The 20,457-nt window shown below is 39.2% G+C and overlaps 1 protein-coding gene across 1 annotated transcript; it reads right to left on the bottom strand.

The window, feature by feature from the left end:
• Positions 1 to 496: 496 nt before the first annotated feature.
• LOC140169446 (uncharacterized) lies at positions 497 to 18,539 on the bottom strand. Its single transcript, XM_072192707.1, has 8 exons — positions 18,048 to 18,539; positions 17,137 to 17,203; positions 10,930 to 11,186; positions 10,087 to 10,318; positions 7,230 to 8,911; positions 4,988 to 5,110; positions 4,303 to 4,523; positions 497 to 2,527 (listed from the first exon to the last, which is right to left on the bottom strand). Exons 1-8 carry the CDS (start codon positions 18,537 to 18,539, stop codon positions 505 to 507), a joined length of 5,097 nt encoding a protein of 1,698 aa, XP_072048808.1. The 3' UTR covers positions 497 to 504.
• Between the last annotated feature and the right edge of the window lie 1,918 nt (positions 18,540 to 20,457).

Here is a 20,457-nt window from a genome sequence, read left to right as displayed (position 1 = left end):
ACTGGTTGGAATATGCGATAATGATGGCGCTATAGGCACAAACTGCTGCATACCAACAGATGACTGCTGTAAACTCTGTAAACTATGCCCACTCATTGGTTTAGTTAAGAAAGATAAATCTATACTCTGTCCAGCTGGTTGGTGAGGCAGAGTTATACTCTGTCCAGCAGGTTGGTGAGTCAGTGCTATACTCTGACCAGCAGGTTGGTGAGGTAGTGCTATACTCTGTCCAGCAAGTTGGTGAGGCAGAACTACATTCTGACCAGCAGGTTAGTGAGGCAGTGCTATACTCTGTCCAGCTGGTTGGTGAGTCAGTGCTATACTCTGTCCAGCAGGTTGGTGAGGCAGAACTACACTCTGACCAGCAGGTTGGTGAGTCACTGCTATGCTATACTCTGACAGCAGGTTGGTGAGGCAGAACTACACTCTGACCAGCAGATTGGTGAGGTAGTGCTATATTCTGTCCAGCCGACTGAAGAGCTATACTCTGTCCAGCTTTATATCTCAAATCGTACTACTGGTTGGAATATGTGATAGAGATGGTGCTATAGGCACAAACTGCTGCATACCAACAGATGACTGCTGCAAACTCTGTAAACTATGCCCACTCATTGGTTTAGTTAAGAAAGATAAATCTATAGTCTGTCCAGCTGGTTGATGGGGCAGAGTTATACTCTGTCCAGCAAGTTGGTGAGTCAGTGCTATACTCTGACCAGCAGGTTGGTGAGTCAGTGCTATACTCTGACCAGCAGGTTGGTGAGGCAGAACTAGACTTTGACCAGCAGGTTGGTGAGTCAATGCTATACTCTGTCCAGCTGGTTGGTGATGTAGCGCTATATTCTGTCCAGCCGACTGGTGATGTAGAGCTATACTCTGTCCAGCTGGTTGGTGAGGCTCTAGCAGTGGATTTTTGATGGCTCTTTGTTTCCCTGAACTGGATGATGGCATTGCAAGATAACTCACATTACTGAAGTTAGTGGACTGTTTGGGAGCTACCAATGAGTCCAACTTGACTCCTTGAAAGAAATGAGATGCTAGGCCACTGTTGCCAATGTTACTATTGCCGAGGCTACTGTTACCAAGGCCACTGTTTCCAAGGCTGATATCACTGCTTGTTGACTGCTGCCAGCTTGTAATCGGCTGTGTCATAAAAGAGGTGCATAGCTGGTCTGAATCCGGAAGCGTAGAAGATGACGATGGGAGGGATAGAAGCGACTCAATACTGATAAAATTGTTGACGGGAGTGGATTTTGAAAAACTTGTAGATACCTCCGATTTTAACCCAGATGGTATAATTAATTGTTTATTGAAATTATTCATTGTCTCGTTGGGCATGGATATCAAGGACTGGCTACCAAGTGATTCAAAACTGATAAAATTATTGACGGGAGTGGATTTTGGAATACTCGTAGATGCCTCAGACTTCAAGCCAGGTGGGATGGTTAATTGTTTACTAAAATTATTCATCGCCTCATTAGGCATAGATATCAGTGACTGATTACCAAGCATGGGACCAGGAGACACACTAGCAGCCATCGGTTCATTCCCTATTGGGGTCAAAGTTTGAGTAGAACTAATCTCTTCAACAGAACTAATCTCTGCAACAGACACAGACTCTACATTCTGCTCCTCAGCTTGAATGGATGAACTTTCATTATCGTCATCATCAGTTGTGTTCAACGTGATCAAGGTATCAACGCTAGCAATATTCATAATTAAAATATCCGAATCAACTACCTGGGGTTCGCTTTCCACAACAACATGTTCAATTCCAAGATCGTCTGTCTTTTCGGTTTCTAGTTCCATTTCTGATCCTAATTGGCTCTCGTTGCTTTCTACTACCAGATACAAACCCGGACTTGATTCTCCCCGATTGCTTTCTTCCTCTTCCACTCTTTCATGATACCCTTCTTCATCCCTCACCATCGCCTCATCGTTGCTATTATACAATTTCATAGGAAAAACTGGTTCAGAATGTTTTGATGGCGATGGTTTATTGCTAGTAACATTTGATATTGTCTGCTTTAGTTTTGTAAGAGCTTTCACGAGCTCACCGTCTTCTGAAAAGCTGTTCTGTACTTCATTACATTTGGGTTCAGGTAGCCGAGGTTCTTTCTTGTCAACTTCAACTTTGTTTACTTTACTCTCTGCACTTTCAGTATTGATACCACCGTTTTCTTTTACTTCAGTAACTGAGTTACTATTCAAATCATCCTTTTTAGTAATTGAATCATTGCTATTTTCATTAACTACCTGTTTTTGACCACCTTTCTTCTGCAAGTCTTTGAAATCCTTAGTAACCTTTAACGGGTTATAGTCTTTGGCGGACACGTGTGGGTGTCTACGTCTCATGTGCCGGTAATACGATTCCAGACGTTTGATGAACATACCGCAAAGTTCGCAGACGCATGAGCGCTTGCTGAGATGCAGATCTTGTTGGTGTTTGATGAGGGCGTACTTCTCGCAGAAACATCGTCCGCAGTAGTCGCACTTGTGCATTTTGTTGGCTTTGTCCATGTGTCTGTAACTGAACAAATAATATATAAAATATAAACTTGATATACACATGGTGGTATGGTGGTGCAGTAGTCTACTCCCCATTCCAGAAAAATACAGAACTAATTTTTTTGGATTAAAAAAATATTATCCAGTTTTGCCAAATGAAACATAGCTTAATCCTAATCCTTTAGGTAGTCCTAACTCGCAATGAAGTTCAAATTTTAATATGTGGTCAATTTTTGGAAATAAGGGCCAAAAACATGCATTTTTAGGGTGTTTTTCTAACTTTTTCATATTCTGTGATAATCAAGCCCAAAGACTTGAACAAATACTAATTTCAAGTTAAGCATTCTAATTTTTGGAAAACACATTTTCCAATCTTTTTCATAACCACTTAACAAAAATAACATATAATATTAAAATTATGAGCTAACTCTTAGCCTATACTCAAGATTTTGAATGCTTAGACTTGTGCCAAGTCTTACAATTTTGTCACTGCAATTGTAAGAAAACATGCGAAATTGCATGTTTTTGGACCATTTTACCTCAAATTGCAAAAATATTAAAATTGGACTTTTATGGCCAGTTAGGGCTAACTAAAGGATTAGGATTTAGCTATGTTTCATTTGGCAAAACCGGATAATATTTTTTTAATTCCAAAAGATTAGTTCTGTATTTTTCTGGAATAGGGAGTAAGACTTTTGACTTAATCGTACAGTAGCTTGAGGTCGTGGGTTCGAATCTCCAGGGAATCAATGTGTTGTACACTTAGGCAAGGCTCTTCACCCCTCTTGCCTCTCCCCACCCAGGAGTACAAATTGGTACCTGCTTTATTCAATGCTAGGTAACTGAATTGCTGCTGCAGAGGTGTCATAACTCGCCCTCCCCCCCCCCTTCTAAAGAGAGATTTCGCTTTACCTTTTCACACACATTGCTTTTATGAACTTGTACACATCAGTAGTGGATGTATCAGGAATTGTTTTATGGGGGTAACGAGAGGAGAAAGAACATGGGGAAGGGAAAAAAATTTTGGTCTAAAAGTTCATATTTTGCCAGGAAGGGGACAAGTTGGGAAGGGAAAAACTTTTCCCCAGTGCCATCACTACACAGTGATGGTACAGTTACAGTTCTATTCCCAAGAAAAGTGTACAAAGAATGGTACTTTTCAGCACCTACTCATATTCATTCACCCAGTGGTTTCTAATCACATACTCAATGCCAAATGATTACACATTCAGCCAAGAAAATTGCATCGTTTAACTGTAGTCAAAAACCCTGTCTGGAGTACAGTAATTTTTAAAATTCATTCTTATGATGATATCGTCAATGTTCATGTCTGCACCATTAATGTTTATACATGATTGGGCCTATATATTTAACATTCAACATAATCATGATATATAGTAAGAGCCTTTCTTGTTTGTGACTTTATAGTCCAGCTTTTCCAGTTAAAATCCATGTACTCCATATTGAAGACATAATCTCCCACACACAGCGTGTGAATTTCAAATGGGGTTACCTGAAAGGGCGACTCCATTTGAAATCTACACCCCCTGTGCATGTGAGAGATTAAGGCTATGTCTTCCATAAGGGGTGTATGGATTTCAACTGGAATAGCCCAAACTGCATATACCTGTCTTTTAGGTGTCTGTGCATAATTAAAAGCATTCCCACACACTTCGCACGGAATTTCAAATGGGGTTACCTGAAAGGGTGACTCCATTTGAAATCTACACCCCTGTGTGGGAGAATAAGGCCATGTCTTCCATCAGGGGTGCACAGATTTCTATTGGAATAGCATACCTGTGTCTTTTTAGTGTCTGTGCATGATTAAAAGCATTCCCACACACTTCACACTTGAACTGTTTCTTCTGGGCATGAGTCAGCAGGTGCTTGTTGTAATTACCAAGCTGTAAGAAGCTTTTGTTGCACTGCTTACAAACAAAACTGGATGATCTTTTCTCTTCGTGGAGCCGCATGTGAAAAGTTACAGAGCCTGCGTTCTGAAACGTTATGCCACATATCTGTTAACAAAGAGAAAAGCCTTTTTTGCATCATTATTTTTCTTTTTGAGCAGCACATCACAGAGCATAGGTGGTATCTGATTTTTTTTCCAGGGGAGGGGGGACACTGAGGGGCCATGGTCTGTTTCACTAATGGGGTGTAAAACTCATGCAATTTGCCTTAAATTTGGCAATTTTTGCCTGAAATAGTGGAATTTAGTACTTTTCATCTCTGACCCCTGTATAAAGTTATAGGGCAATATAGGTCAACTACTTTGATGATCTTAACTGACCTTTGACCTCTACATGTGACTTTTGACTTCACCATATTTGTTTGCTTTTGCACTTTAACCATTTGAATTATACCAATTTGACATTTTAAGTCTATTTGACAACTTAAGGTCAATTGACCTTTGACCTTAAGTTCATACATGTCAAAAACCCTAAGCAAATTATGACAACGATGAAGCTAGCGATTAACTTACCGTACACATAGTAGCAGGTTGTTTACCCTTATGCATAGCTTTGTGTCTCATCAGTGTGTCGGATCTACCAAATCCTTTACCGCATATCTCGCATACATGGTCTTTACGTTTAGCATGCTGGTTCTAGTACAAAGGAAAACCAAAATTATTGTAATATTTCGAAGTAAACCTTTGATGAGCGCGTACTACCATGATGTTGCAAAGTCAGAGCTAACAACACATACGGCCCAAAGTTCATTAATAAATTTCTACTTGGCAACAGCAGATTGCCTCAGCAGCCAATCAGAGACAAGTGCATTTCAACGCAGTAAATATGTGATGTACGCTTACAATACCTCGTCATACACCCCATGTGGAAGACATGACCTTAATCTAGCAAACAGAGGGTGTAGATTTCAAATGGAGTCACACTCATTCAGGTAACCCAATTTGAAATTCACACTCCCTGTATGGAAGATTATGGTCAAGTCCAGGGGCGTAGCAAGCGGGGGACAGGGTGGACAAAGTCTATGGGCCTGAGGGTTCAGGGGCCCAAGCACAAAAGTGAAAATTAAATAAGGGCTGATAATGCATGAGAGCATCTTTCTTTTAACCCCAACAACAGCATATCTTTTGGCCAAAATAGGGCAATATTTTTCGCACTTTGCGCGCATTCAAATAGTAAATTTCATGTTGATCTGGGGCTAAAACAGTCTGAAATTGAATGTCCTAGTTACATCGGAACAAAATATGTTAGTCCCCCTCTATATTATACGTAAACCAAAACTTGGCCACTGACTTGAGTGCACATGCCTTCCTCGGCACATGAGTTCGGGGCTGGCCCGGGCCCCCCATAAGGTAAATCCCGCCCTGGGTAAAAGGGCCCGTGCTGCTCCTTGTCCATGGGCGCCTGATGCTCTTGCTATGCCCCTGGTCAAGTCTTCCATAAGGGGTGTATGAATTTAAACCGGACTAGCCCAATTTTCCAATTAATAAGAAAAATCAACTGAGTGAAAGATACCAAATCTTGAGTCTGAGGGATAATAGACAACTTCTGTTTTTTTCTCCAAAAGATCCCAATTTTGGAAATCCTGCACCCCATCCTACACTCAGAATAAATCCTGGCTAGTTTGCCTAAAAATGCTATCGACACATCTGAATTTATTTATGAAAGTAGTAACCCAGGGGGGTACTCGGTACACATGACCATACAGGGACGTGCCGCAAATATGGGTAGCATTTTTGGCCTTTTGGTATATCAATGACCCTTTTTCTAAGCCAATTTTGGTATGTGTATTGGGTCCTTTTTTCAAAAAATTTTCAATTTCTTCGAAAAATAGCCAAATTTTGCCTCAATCTAGCCAAAATTTCAAAAAAATGAGGGAAATTTGTAAAAATTAAGACAATTTGTCCACTTTCAAATTCTCAGCGGCACACCCCTACCAAAATCAAACTTGAGTACCCCCCTCCCACCCCCGGAGTAGTAAAAGAAGCAAATGCTTTATTGATATTTTATGGTGAAAAATAATCACAATAATAACAGGATCCAGACACCAATGCCCAGACAGTGTAAAATTTATCACTGCGATATGTAAGGACAAGGTCACCGGCACAAATTCCAGTCTAAACATTTTGTAATCGCTTGTGATACATATTACATGCTGATGATACTGGAAGTATAAACATGATAAAGACCCTACTCTTCTTTCCCTTTACCGTAATTGTGGTAATTTTCGCATGGGTAATTTTCACATGGGTAATATTCCGCGCTTTGCCAATTTTGAACTACTTTATATTTGTCCTAAATTCACAATTTTTTGTTTGCTTATAACATAGATCTATGCATAAAGAAAATATTTGTGGATTTTATTTTCATGAGCGTGAAAGCGTGAAAATAAATGTTCAGTGAAAATTTCCACTATTACAGTATATATTATGCTTCAATGCCACATGCTATCTACATGTACATGTAGGTTTACTATCTTATTATCTTTATTATCTTGTTAAAATTGTCAGTTAAGGTCCATTCATACTAGCACCGCATTTGCGATGTGTTGCTTTGCGATGCCGATATATATCGATTATTTTTTGCCGCAACTCAATGCAACTCGTCGCATTTCCAAGTTTAAATGTATTTAACTTTATTGCTATATAGCAATGCAGTAGTTTGCAGTATGATGCAGTGCGGCAACGCACCGCATCGCAAAGCAACGCATCGCAAATGCGGTGGTAGTATGAACGGACCTTTAGCGTATCACATTACCTTGTGACTTTTGAGTTTGAATGGTGTCAGAAACAGACTATGGCAGACATCGCATTCATGGAACCCATTCCCTTCAGGTAACTCGGTCGTCTCATGTCCTTCCATGTGCGCCGTCAATTCCTCACGTCCACTATACGTCGTACAGCATACATCGCAGTAACACACTAAAACCTCACTATGCATTCCACTCATGTGCTTCTTGAAACTGCCCCACTGTTGAAACTCGCACTGGCACTCTTTACATTTAAACAAGGTTTCTGTTGGCTTACTTATGACGACGATGGCGCTTTTTCCATCGCTGCTCGTAATCGCTTTCAAATGAGTTAAATAGTGGTTCTGCTGGGAATGTTTTCGTGCGAATGTCCGTGGGCAATAATCGCATGTGAATTTACGAATGTTATGGACGTTCAGGAGATGCTTGCATAGCAACGATTCGTGTTTGAATATATCAGCGCATTCTGAGCACCGATAGTTTTTTGATTGCTTCTCATGCTTTGGATCAGTCTTCATTTTATCAACTTTTCCTTTCAATCTGCTTGGTTTATGTGTGTTTCTACAATGTTTTCTCAAAAGAATTAATGTTTTAAATTGCATATTGCACTCTTTACAAGAATGTTTTTTCACATTTTTTACGTTTTTTACATTTTTTGACGGCTGTACTTTTCGGTTGCTTCTTGTCACATTTTTCACAGGCTGTACTCTTCTTTTGCTTTTTCTCACCATATTAGTCTTAGTCTTCGGAGACAAGACCTCTCTTTGTGGAGACAGTGCCGCTCCTTGTGGAGACAGAACCTCCTGCTGTGGAGACAGTGTTGCTCCTTGTGGAGACAGAACATCCTGTTGTGGAGACAGGGCCGCTCTTTGTGGAGACAGGTCCTCTCCTTGTGGAAACATAAGCTCCTCTTGTGGAGACAGATCCTTTCCTTCTTTACCAGCATGCCCATGACATATTGCAGAATGCTTCTCTAACTTTTCAGCTTTACGAAAGCTGCAAGCACAAGACCCACACTTAAAAACTTTTCTGACTGTATCAGTGCAAACATCAGATTTATGTTCTTCCATATGGTTCCCGAATTCATTCTCAGAAAGTACTTTTCTACATACTGGGCAAGGTGTATTGCTCTCATTGATATTGCACATCTTTGTGGAATCAACATTGCTGCTACTGGAAGACTTCTGACCTATACGTTTGCTTCTCCTTGTGTTCCCAACTTCACTGATTTCAATCCGGTTTTCACCATTTTTCATTGCATTGCTCTCATTGATATTGCACATCTTTGTGGACTCAACATTACTGCTACTGGAAGACTTCTGACCTATACGTTTGCTTCTCCTTGTGTTCCCAACTTCACCGACTTCAATCCCGTTTTCACCAGTTTTCATACAAATGTTTCTTCTAGATCTCAGACTGCTAGTTCTTACATGTACATCTTTGTTCTCAATCTTCAGTGCCTCACAATTTTTATCCTGCTTCACTAAACAAAGGCTTGGTTCTTTGACTATTGATGACTTTTCATTCCCTGATGATGGGGTTTCCACCTGTGGATCAGTTTGTTTTGGAGTGTCCAACTTTTGAGCATCATTTTCATCATCGTCATCTTCATCATCATCATCGTCGGCTGTGTCCATTGTCAGGCAACCTTCGATGTCATCATCTGCATCTGATTCTGAAGGTGGAGCAGCTGTGAATGAATAAACATTAGGTCATATGGATAATGAATAAACATGAGGTCATATGGATAATGAATAAACATGAGGTCATATGGATAATGAATTTAAACATCAGGTTATATAGATAATAAATAAACATGAGGGCATATGGATAATGAATAAACATGTAAATGTCAAATTTCTTTGTTTCTAAGTCTATTCTAAAATGTCATTACAAGTGAGACCAGAAATGATGATGTGGTGTTGGTGGTATTGAAATTAAAAAGGGACTAAAGCTATGTGCACAAGATAAATTTACGTTCAAACTAATGATAAACACAACATCACTGATATAGTGATTCAAATCTTGGTATAACTCAGTGGTGTAGCTGCCAGGGGGCAGGGGGGCAATTGCCCCCCCCCCCTAGCGCAGGGCAAAATAATAAAGGAGTGAGAGAGATGGAAAAAGGGGAAAAGAAAGAGAAAGAGAGAATCCATAGGCCAACGATATAAGGTGCGGATAGAATTTGAACAATTTTAAAATTTTGTTAAAAAATGGAACTATATTATATCAAAATGAAGTCGCTATCCCTTGTATTCCTTTTTTTTTTTTCTCTTCACTTTTTCAAACCACCGAAAAAAAAAATTGGGTCAACCTTTTTTGAGGAAGGGGCGGCAAAATTTTTGTTTGGTGGATTTGGGCCCCCGCCACATACAGGCTTGCCCCCCTGGAAAAAATCCCAGCTACGCCACTGGTATATTAACTGCGTAAGACATTGAAATAAACTGCCTAAGTCACACTCACAGAAAATCATAAAGGTGTTACGAGGGCACTCTCTATGGTAATAATGACTAAGTCATTTTGTTACATGGTGTCAATTGTTATAAAGATTGAATTAAGCAAAAAAACTCAAAACCTCAAAAAAATGACTTAGGTAACTTGGTTATGAAGGTGACAACATGCCAAGTTGATTATCCCCCTGAGCACTACCTTCTGTTCTAACATTGCCTCTGATTGTTTTTTTTTACATGATAGTTTCACTTTAATCACCAATCAGAATGGAGCTTTGGAAATAATTCACCCCAATTTTTTTGCATGGTAAAATTATTCTAACAATGTTGCTGATTGGGCCAATTGATAATGAAAACTTCTTTTTGGCCAATCGACAGGTAGTTCTCATGGGGCATTAAGCAAAATTGTACTCACCTAGGAGCAATGACTCTCCAAGCCTAGGTGCATAGTGAGGAGCATACCATACTCTGAGCTCAACCTCCTTGGGTATATCTTGCGTAGCCGAGTAATAGAGGGCGCCTTTGTATTGATACGCTATCAGGTTCTGATGATTGATGTTAGCAGCAGGGCGGACCAAGCACATCCAATTACATTGGTTCTCATCAGTCTGGTTGAGCGTTACCGAGGAGCCATCTTTTTGAAAAATCTACAAATAAACAAATATACAATATAAATCATGTAAATTACCTAGTAATTTCATTTCCCAGGGGTGGGGGTACTCAGTACGGGACTCAGTACAAATGACCAAACGGGATGTGTCGCAAACATGGGTCTCATTTTTGGCCATTTGGTATATCAATGACCCCCTTTTCAAGGTCAATTTTGATAAGTCATTTTTTCAAAATCTTCCCGATCTTCAAAATTTTAATGGAAATTTGGGAAACTTGCATTAAATGTTTTGTTTTTAAAAATTTTGACTTTTGGTATACCTACGGGTCCAAATTTCTTAGAAAATTGGTATATGGATGGGTCCACTTTCACCCATTCACCTAATGACCCCCTAAATTATATGCAAATGTCACTTTTAGCCAAAAGACCTTACTTTTGTAAAACTTTGACTCAACAAATGCCCCATTTGATTCTCAGGTGGTTCATGGGAGTTTGGGTAGGGCAAAATGTTGGTTTTTTTGACGTAATTTTTTTTTTGCCGACTTTGGTTGCAAAATTTTTTATTTTAAATTTATGTTTTGAGTTGGGTAGGGTGTTTTTTTACATTGAAATGAGCCCACAACAGTTAAATCACTGGATTACACATACCTTCAATAAAAGCCTTGCTGATGACCTCTCCACTTCATCATCATCAGCAGCAGGTGCATCAACAGGTCCAAACTGTGTCCTGCTGTTGATGTTCTTTCCAGCAATCACTTTCCTTACCCCATCACCATCTACATGTAGTTTTAGGCTACTAGGAAGACTGGCTACAGCTTTGGACTGAACAGGGGTGTCACTTATAGCAGGTAGTATGCCCAGACTAGGGCAGTCTGGACCATGGCAGCACTGGCATTCAATACACCCTAATGGTTGGAAAAGAAAGAAATTGAACAAGTGTACCATTAGATATGTTCTACTGGGAAGGCTGGCTACAGCTTTGGATTGAATATGGGTGTCACTTATAGCAGGTTGTATGCCCAGATTAGGGCAGTCAGGACCATGGCAGCACTGGCATTCAATAAACCATAAATGTTTAGAAAAGTAAGAAATTGAACAAGTATACCATTAGATATAGGCTACTAGTAGGAATGACCAATGAACCATCAACTTGATTAGAACACTCCCATAGACATGCAGGGAGCTCAACTGTGCACTGCTTGCACAGACATTTCTAAATTGAGCTCATTCTTTTATTTTTCATAATTTTCTGTAAAAATTGGAGACGTTAATGCCAATTATGTTTTGTAACTATCCTGCAAATTACAGCATCATAACTTATTTGGTTTTTCTGTAAGTGTGAGTCAAAATTGGTCAATTGCCACAGTGCGCTTAATTGCCAGTGGCCCAGTGCAGCACTGCTCAGAATGGCACAAAATATTCAGATGAATAAGATCAGGTGAACACCTTGACCTACTGAGCTGTAATTTGGCAGAGTTGTCGTTATTACCTCTATCATACCCTCTGTAAAAAGTTAAAAAATGGACAAGTAGATCTCGAGTTAAAAATTAAATACCATCTTCCCTTTGGAATTTCCAAACACCTTTCGAATCATGTTAAATAGACACCTTTCTGAACATAAATGTGAAGTTTCGTGCTCATTTGTTGTATTATTCACCTGATCTCAACCCTAAACATTTTCTTATATTTATACCACACACCGTCATCGTCCCTATATCGTCGTGTTAAAAATTGCCGTGATAGTACGATGAATCCTCACGTTTTTCAACAACTACGCATGGTGATTTTGTTCGAGATAGGCCGTGCGACTCAGGCTAAGCATACAATTTGAGATTTTGAGAGCCTGCCACACTGTTTCTATTCTATGTTTTACGATTTTCGCATGATCAATATATGGCTGGCCGTAACCGCCTGGCGTGGAGCTGCTACTGCGTAGCTTACTTTTTAAACTTCATGAGCTAAATTGACCAATCATGTTAGATCTTTTCATTACGCTGGAGCCAGTGGATGCATCCTCGTTCCAGAGAGAAAAACTCTTGCCAAAATTAATGTTTACTATGGGGATTTTAAATGAATCGATTGTAAATAAACCACGACCAGTTGTACAGGATCAATACCATTGTTTGATTAGTGTATAGTCAATGTTACCTTGCATGCATGTGTCATGTGTGTGGCGTGTTTGTTTGTTTGTTTGTCTACTGTGTCAGGCCAGGATCACTGACACCCACGGTACTGATACTCTCATACTATCACGGTGATCATATTGTTGAATGTTTTTGACTTTAAAATAATCATGATGCAGTCATGTCTACAGTAGAACTCACCACGACCTTTGAAGGACTTAAACCCTATTAAAAGCTATTAAACCAAGATAACACTCAATGAAAACAGCTCAACTATGTTACATCAGATCTTCTCTGGTTAAATACACACTGCACTTGTGTCTGTTTTACCTGTGCAATGAGCAATGAGCTGGTATTATAGTTTCAGTTGGGTGAACGATTATAAAGCTGAACGCAAGGTAACAATACTGTGGGCTTTTGTTTACTGAAATGAGACAATAGTCTGCTTATTGTTAACCAGCGTTCTTGAAAATGAGAAGCTTAATGACTTAACACGGTTTAGAAATAATTTCTTCATATTTTTTGGTACAAAAGTACCAATATTTCCAAACACCTAAATTAGCTAAAATTTAGGACATGTTACAAAACTATATTTTCTAGAATTTCAGAGAATACTTTAAATATTGGCGGTTATTTTTTACACAGTGGCGTCAACTAGGCAATGGCCTATACTTCTAACATACACTATTTGTAGAGGTCACACATCAATGGTGAGCGCACTGAGTAATGTGTATAGGAAAACGGACAGTAACTACAGTATGTATGGCCTACTACTAGTATATAAAGTAAATCCGAACTGGTTTGCAGTTTGCTGAAGGTCGAATTCCGCAGGCCACACCGCGCAAGTTATACAAATTAGCTCCCGGCGATACACTGCAGATCGCAGAACTGTGTGCATGGTTTACCACCACTCTGCCTAGCTATATAGTTATGTACAATACTGTATGAGTCCCGGTATGAGTTTCTTATGAGTGCATGTCCATCTTAATAATAAGTCGGTTCGTACTTTTCATAAACTAACTTTCGTGACCGAGGATATCTTGCAACTACGTGGCGCTTCGTCTGGCAAATTCTTAATGAATAAATTAAGCTTCACGTAATGAGTAAGTCGTACTTGATTGGTCAGTTTTACCTCCGAGTAATGAAAAACTCTAACATGATCATGATTGGTCAATTTGGCTCCACGGAGCAAAAAAGTCAGCTACTGCGTAGCAGCTCCACGTTAGGCGGTTGCGACCTACCATATCAGTATCCCATATGATATTTCTATTGCAAGAAAATTTTATTTGTTGTCAGATAAATCACAGGTTTTATCTTAATTACACTAACTGGAAATTAAATGCACTAATTAGTGAGGACCGGTATTTTGCTGTGGATATGTTTAACTGCAATTTTGCGGTAAACTTTTGAAATCCTGGGTAAAAATTGTGATCATTTCAACTCTTTGAGAAAATATTTATATAAAGGAATGCATGTAGAATCAAGGTGCAATACAATGTACATTATTGACAGTTTGACACACTATCACTCTCTTTATCTACGTCAATAATAGAATATCGATTTCAATCGAATTGAATACATTGCTCAGTTTTGAGTTTGTAGTTGACTACTAAGCGACCTAAGCGATCGATTGCTAGCCAATCAGATAGAGCTCCTTTTCTTGCGTTCGGTGAAATACCACTCGCCCGTCGCTCACCAACGGAGTATTAAATTTATATTTATCGTATAGGACGTCGACACTGTGTAGCATCTGCACTGACTTGCTGCTATACACGCACAGGAGCCGTACTTTTAAAATACGCGCCAAATCAATAATGAGTCTTTCACTCCATTGTTAAAGTACTGTGCTCCCTGTAGCATATGGAGTGACCAGGCCCTGGAGTGTGATGGTTTTGTAGCACATGACAGCATTCATTCAAGCCTATCAAGGTCAGTTATTAGCCACTTGCTGAATGGCTGGGCATTATCAGCTATCAAAGAGATACCTTATGCTGCTGCCAATCACAATAGAGGTTAAACATTTTGTTAAAACCCCAGAAGTGATATCAGGACAAAGCTGTGCATGTTGGTACTTGATTATTTGGATTCCTATGTTGAAAATCCCTTGTAGTACATTAGTATTTTTCTTATGTGTAGTGTATATTGTTGTGGAAAAAAAGTTCACCTGGACTTTTGATTTTGTGCCACTTTGGCCATTATGGATGATTTTTGGCAAATGTTTTCTAAAAGCATGATTTCAGTGCCTCGGTTTGAAGAAATACTTAATGCTATTGACTAGTAAAGTGCCATTTCAAAAGAAACCCTTTGATACTTTCACAATATGCTTGTTTCATGTTTGCATATATATTAAAATAAAGAAATATAAAAGGTAAATATATGCTTATACCAATTTTGCTCACATTGCTATATTTAGACTTAGTCAATTTATTTCGTTCAATGACCGGTCAGAATGGGAAACTTTGAAAATTCATAATTGAAAAGTTTTTGACCGATTTTGACCATTTAACCACCAAAATACTTCTGTTGATGAGTTCTTTCCAGAAAACAATCTTTTGTAGCAATAGGGGCAACATGAAATTATGATGGTCATCCCTACTACTAGGAAGGCTGGCTACAGCTTTGGACTGAATAGGGGTGTCACTGATAGTGGGTAGTATGTCCAGACTAGGACAATCTGAACCATGGCAGCACTGGCATTCAATACACCCTAATGGTTGGAAAAGAAAGATATTGAACAAGTGTACCATTAGATATAGGCTACTAGGAAGGCTGGTTACAGCTTTGGACTGAATACGGGTGTCGCTGATAGCAGGTAGTATGCCCAGACTAGGACAATCTGGACAATGGCAGCACTGGCATTCAATACACCGTAATGGTTGGAAAAGATACAAATTGAACAAGTATACCATTAGAATCAGTTAAGAGAATTTAATGCTTGTAGAGAACGGTTACTTGGTAGTCTATAGCTACAGCCAATTGTAGAGATGCCACTAATGACTTTTGCATTTAAACCCCTCACTCCCCCTGTGGAAGATTTAGAAGTCTTCCACAGAGGGAGACATGAGTAAGAGTTTCAAATAAAATAAACAATTGGTTAACCTCCAGTTGTGGAAGATATTATGTAAAGCCATATACAGGGGGAGTATGGGTTTCAAAAAATTAACTGTAGCCAATTCTGGGGCCAATTCCATTTGAAAAACATACTCTGTCTGTGGAAGACTTATCTTTAACAATTCCACACAGGGATATCCAGGTATGGCAGATTTTTAAAAAACAGCGCTAGTTAAAAAGCCTGAAACTTGTGGAAAAGTTTTACATAGCATGTCAATTTGGGTACAAAGTCCCAAAACAAGTTGAAAATAAATAAAAAGTACAAGAAGTTTGACTTTGAAAAGAAGGAATTCAGTCAAAAGAAGGAAAATGGACATTTCTGATTGAACACATAGGTGCCTAAATTACAAAAGCACTTGTTATCAAAGTTTTATCCCCTAATATTACAAAATAAATATGTGCTTTAGTTTAGCTGTGTTTTAACAAAATATGCAGGAAAATATCAGTTTCCACTTTTAATTCAATCAAATATATTTTCAAATCAAATTAGAACCCTGGTCAGCAGATGCAATTTTCTTGGGAAAATTAAATCAAAAACACTTCAAACGAAATTAATTAAAATACCAGCTCCCCTGGATAACAGTGCTCTAATTTCAGAAATTCTATAAAAAGAAATTTGTCCAATGTGACTAATCTAAATTTACACAGAAATGATCGCTCAACAATCAATTCACGTTCAATGTCTCAATACGCTCCGCTAAACACACATAAAAAGGTCTGGCTAAATCGGGGAAATTAATGAACTTTACACAGGGCATGTGGTACCACTAACCCTTTCCACACTCGACCTTTGTAACACAAAGTTACCATTTCAGGAAAGAAACTTCCGAACTAAGCTTAATATTTATACATGTACATTCCATAGCTTTTCCAAGATTGTAAATTCTAAAGAAAACAGGTAATTTGAGTTTCATAAAATGCTATTGTACAGGTCTTGATAAGGAAATGTTCTATACAGAACAACCTAATACCCTACGAGCTAGCCATAGGCTTCCAACATTAAAATTCAAAGTTATGAGATATTTTCTCAAAATATCAAGAGCTGTCTTAAGAACCACTGAACCAATACTGAGCTTGTTTGCATTTTTCATGCTGATTCCAAATATGGTCATGAAAATTTACAATTCTGAATTTTTTTTGAAATATTTGTCGTCTGCAGTCAACACCCACTTGTAGAGAGTTTAAACCAAACAAGTACCCAAATTGCTAAAAGTATACCATTTGGATTTTATTTTATTTTCACACCATCTGCGCTCTTCTAAAACTTGTGCAAAACAGAATTTGACATATGTCTGTAAATGTTCAATCAAAGTATAGTTTAAGTTGTTTGCAAATAAACTTAAAATTGGACAATTACGAGCAGGCATCAAGTTTGATAGATGCATTTTGAAAATTAATTGTGCGAAAATAACCACTTCGATATGGATATTTTGGTACTCCGATATAAATATAGTTCATTCATGCTTGAACCCGCAATCAGCGAGGGCATTTCGTCGGAACAGTCTGGGCGTACAGTACGTAGAATTGGGGATCATACAAATAGGGGCTACCCACAGCAGTCTGGGCAACCTGGGAATTTCTTGAAGTATTGGTGTTCTGATTAAGGTGTAAGCATGGGTACCTTGGAATGGTTTTTGGAATGTGGTGCTCATCTTGGTTTCTGGAATATCCTGGGATTTGAGGACACCCTACAAAGAATTGAGGAACATAATTATAGGGGCTAACACAGCAGCCTGGGTTACCTGGGAATTTCTTGAAGTTTGTCTTATTCTTATGCTGGGGTTCGGAGGCAAATAAGTGATTCATAAACACTTGCAATCTACGTAGCAATAATCAACATTTATTGACACAGGGCGCTGCCATCTTGGAACGGGTTGCCAGCCCGAGCGGCGTGAGTCAGTTGCCTAACGTAATAGCCTAAATCAGATATCACCACATCTTTCCCCTTTGGGAAGATTGAACAATCTTGTTGCTGCAACTAATATTGATCAAGTTGTATTGGCAGCAATATGTCCATTCATTAGAGTTTTTGTTAATCTATGAGAGTCTTTTTTCTCTTTAATCAAGTTTCAGTGCCTTTTTATTTTTTAACTTTCAAACAAAGAAATTAGATTTTAAACAAAGAGAGCTGGATGGATTATCCAAAACTCTGTGCTGGGTTACAGGGTGTTATTTTTCCCTATTGCTTGAACTCCAACACTGAAGAACCATGGAACGCTAGAACCGAGATCACATGTTGTATATATGAGGATTTGTTACTGTATTGCATGTAGGTTAACCTGGATGTTGATTCTTTGAATAAACACAAATTCCAAAACTTGCAACTTGTGAAAACATATTTACATAAATTCACTGAAAGTTTGTGAAAGTTCATAAAGTCAGTTCAGACACCACATGAGTCTGTTTAAGCAGGCAAATTGTTTTCACTAAATTTGACTCTGTGCACAGTATAGGCATGTGAAACACATATTATTGTTGGTAGTCCTGCAAATATGCTGGTGGTTTCACCATCCTGCCAGATCTGGTTCTCACCGGTGGTGCTGCTGCTCTGGTGCTGTCTTGTTGACCTGTAGCTGGTTGAACTGGTTGGTTCACTGGTGCTGGTGCTGCTGCTGGTGGTTGACCTAGTGGTTCATCATCATCATCAATTGGATCAACATGCTGGTAAGTCTTCTTCAAATGCTTTCTGTTTCTTTTCAGATTTCTGCCATTTGACAGCTTTACCACATACGATCGGTAAGGTAATCTTTTGACAATCATACCCTTAGTTGACCACTGCTTGTTTTGAAAGTCATAAATGAGAACGTGATCTCCTAACTGAAGTGGTTTGAGATCTTTAGCGTTTTGATTGTAGTAATCAGCTTGCTTCTGCTTGTTTTCATTGATCTTTCTTGAGACTCCTTTTGCCACTCTTGGAGATAGTAGCTTTTTAGTAGTTGGTAGGCGAGTCTTTGTTCTCCTACTCATTAGTTTCTGCACTGGACTAAATCCATCTTGGCCTGGTGTGTTTCTGAAGTCCAACATGGCTAGATCACGGATCTTTATTATCCGCTTTTGCTTTCTTCAACAGTCTTTTTGCTGTCCTGACTGCATTTTCTGACTTCCCATTGCTCTGGGGATATCCTGGAGATGACGTTGTATGCTGAAACTTCCATTTCCTGGCAAATTCTTGGAATTGTTCACTGGTAAATTGTGTGCCATTATCAGATATTACAGTATCAGGTATCCCTTGTCTTGAGAAGTGCATCTTGACTTTGGAAATTACTGTCTCTGATCTCATGTCAGGTAGATAATCTATCTCCCAGTAGTTGGAAAAATAGTCTACTGTGATCAAATAGTTGCGATCATCAAGGTGGAAAATGTCCATTCCGACTTTTGCCCATGGTCTGCCTGGGACATCATGTGGATGTAGTGTTTCCTTCTGTTGCTGATCAGAGTATCTTCTACACACATCACATTTTTCAACATAGTCTTTGATCTGTGCTGTCATCCCTGGCCAATACATGCTTTCACGTGCTCTTGACAGGCATGCTTGTATGCCTTGATGGGAAGCATGAATATTCTCAACCATTCTCCTGCGTGCTGCTGGAGGTACTACAAGTCTTTCTCCCTTGTAGATTAGATCTTTCTGCACAGTTAGTTCTTCTCGGATGCCCCAGTAAGTCTTTAATTGCTGTGGAACATGTTGCTTGTCTTCTGGCCACCCACGAACTATCATGTTGTATAACTGCTGCATGATTTGGTCTGCTATTGTCTCTCTTTGGATAACATCTATCAGACTCTCTTCAAGGTCTACCTCTTCAAGTAGATTAACTGCTTCCAATTCCAGTTCTTGCTGTATATTGGTATCATACTCTGGAAGGTATGCTCTGCTTAAGGTGTCTGCTAATACTAGTTTGCTTCCAGGTGTGTATTGAATTTCATAGTCATAGGTTCCCATCTTCAAAAACATACACTGTTGACGTTTAGGTGCTTTGTGAAGCAGTTTCTTCTGTATGATCTCGAGAGGTTTGTGGTCACTCTGGATCCATACCTTTCTGCCATAGGTGTAAGCATGAAATCTTTTCAATCCATACCATGCTGCTAGAAGCTCCTTTTCAATTTGAGCGTATCTTGTCTCAGTGTCAGTCAGAGCTCTGCTAGCATATGCTATTGGCTGGCCTTCTTGAAGCAAGGCTGCACCTAGACCTGTCTCCGAGGCGTCAACTTGCAAAGTTACGTCTTTCTTACTGTCAAAGTAGCGTAGAACTGGATGGGCTGTCACAGCTTTCTTGATCTGGTCTACAGCTTTGGTGTGGTGATCTGTCCACTCCCATAGTACATTCTTCACAGTGAGTTTTCTTAATGGCTCACAGAGATCACTCAAGTGTGGCAGGAACTTACTGAGATAGTTTACAAATCCCAGTAGACGCTGTATTCCTTTAACATCAGTTGGTAGAGGCATCTCTCCAACTGCTCTAATCTTCTCAGGATCAGGTTTCAATCCATCTTTGGATATTATATGGCCAATGAATGGCACTTCTTCCATTCAAGCTTGGCCTTATCTTTGTTGATCTTCAAGCCAACTTCTTGGCATCGCTTCATGAGTTCCTGAGATTCTCATTGTGATTTTGTACTGCTTCTTCTTTTGTCTCTCCAACTCCAAATATCAACATATCATCTGCTATGGACTCTACTCCTTTCAGCCCTGCAAGTGCTTGCTGTTGGCGTCTTGTGTACTCTTCTGGTGCGCTTTTCAGCCCAAATGGCATGCGCAGCCAGCGATATCTGCCATAAGGAGTATTGAAACATGTTAACTTTGAACTAGCTTCATCTAGTTCAACATGCCAAAACCCATTTCTTGTGTAAAGTACGCTGAATACTTTTGCTTGATGGAGTTCAGGAAGAATTTCTTCTATTGTAGTCATATGATGATGGCTTCTCTTTATGGCCCGATTCAAGT

Source organism: Amphiura filiformis, chromosome 14 (genome assembly GCF_039555335.1).
Source record: "Amphiura filiformis chromosome 14, Afil_fr2py, whole genome shotgun sequence".
Taxonomy (NCBI): Eukaryota; Metazoa; Echinodermata; class Ophiuroidea; order Amphilepidida; family Amphiuridae; genus Amphiura; species Amphiura filiformis.
Note: the sequence above shows the minus strand (reverse complement) of the source record. Positions and strands in the feature narration are given on the sequence as shown.

Excerpts from the sequence above, each read along its gene's own strand:
- LOC140169446 (XM_072192707.1), bottom strand. The coding sequence starts at position 18,539 with ATGTTGGACTTCAGAAACACACCAGGCCAAGATGGATTTAGTCCAGTG. Across the intron at positions 11,187-17,136 it reads ATTCCAAAAACCATTCCAAG|GGTGTATTGAATGCCAGTGC; the intron begins GTACCCATGCTT and ends TCCAACCATTAG. Across the intron at positions 10,319-10,929 it reads CAGCAAGGCTTTTATTGAAG|ATTTTTCAAAAAGATGGCTC; the intron begins GTATGTGTAATC and ends GTTTATTTGTAG.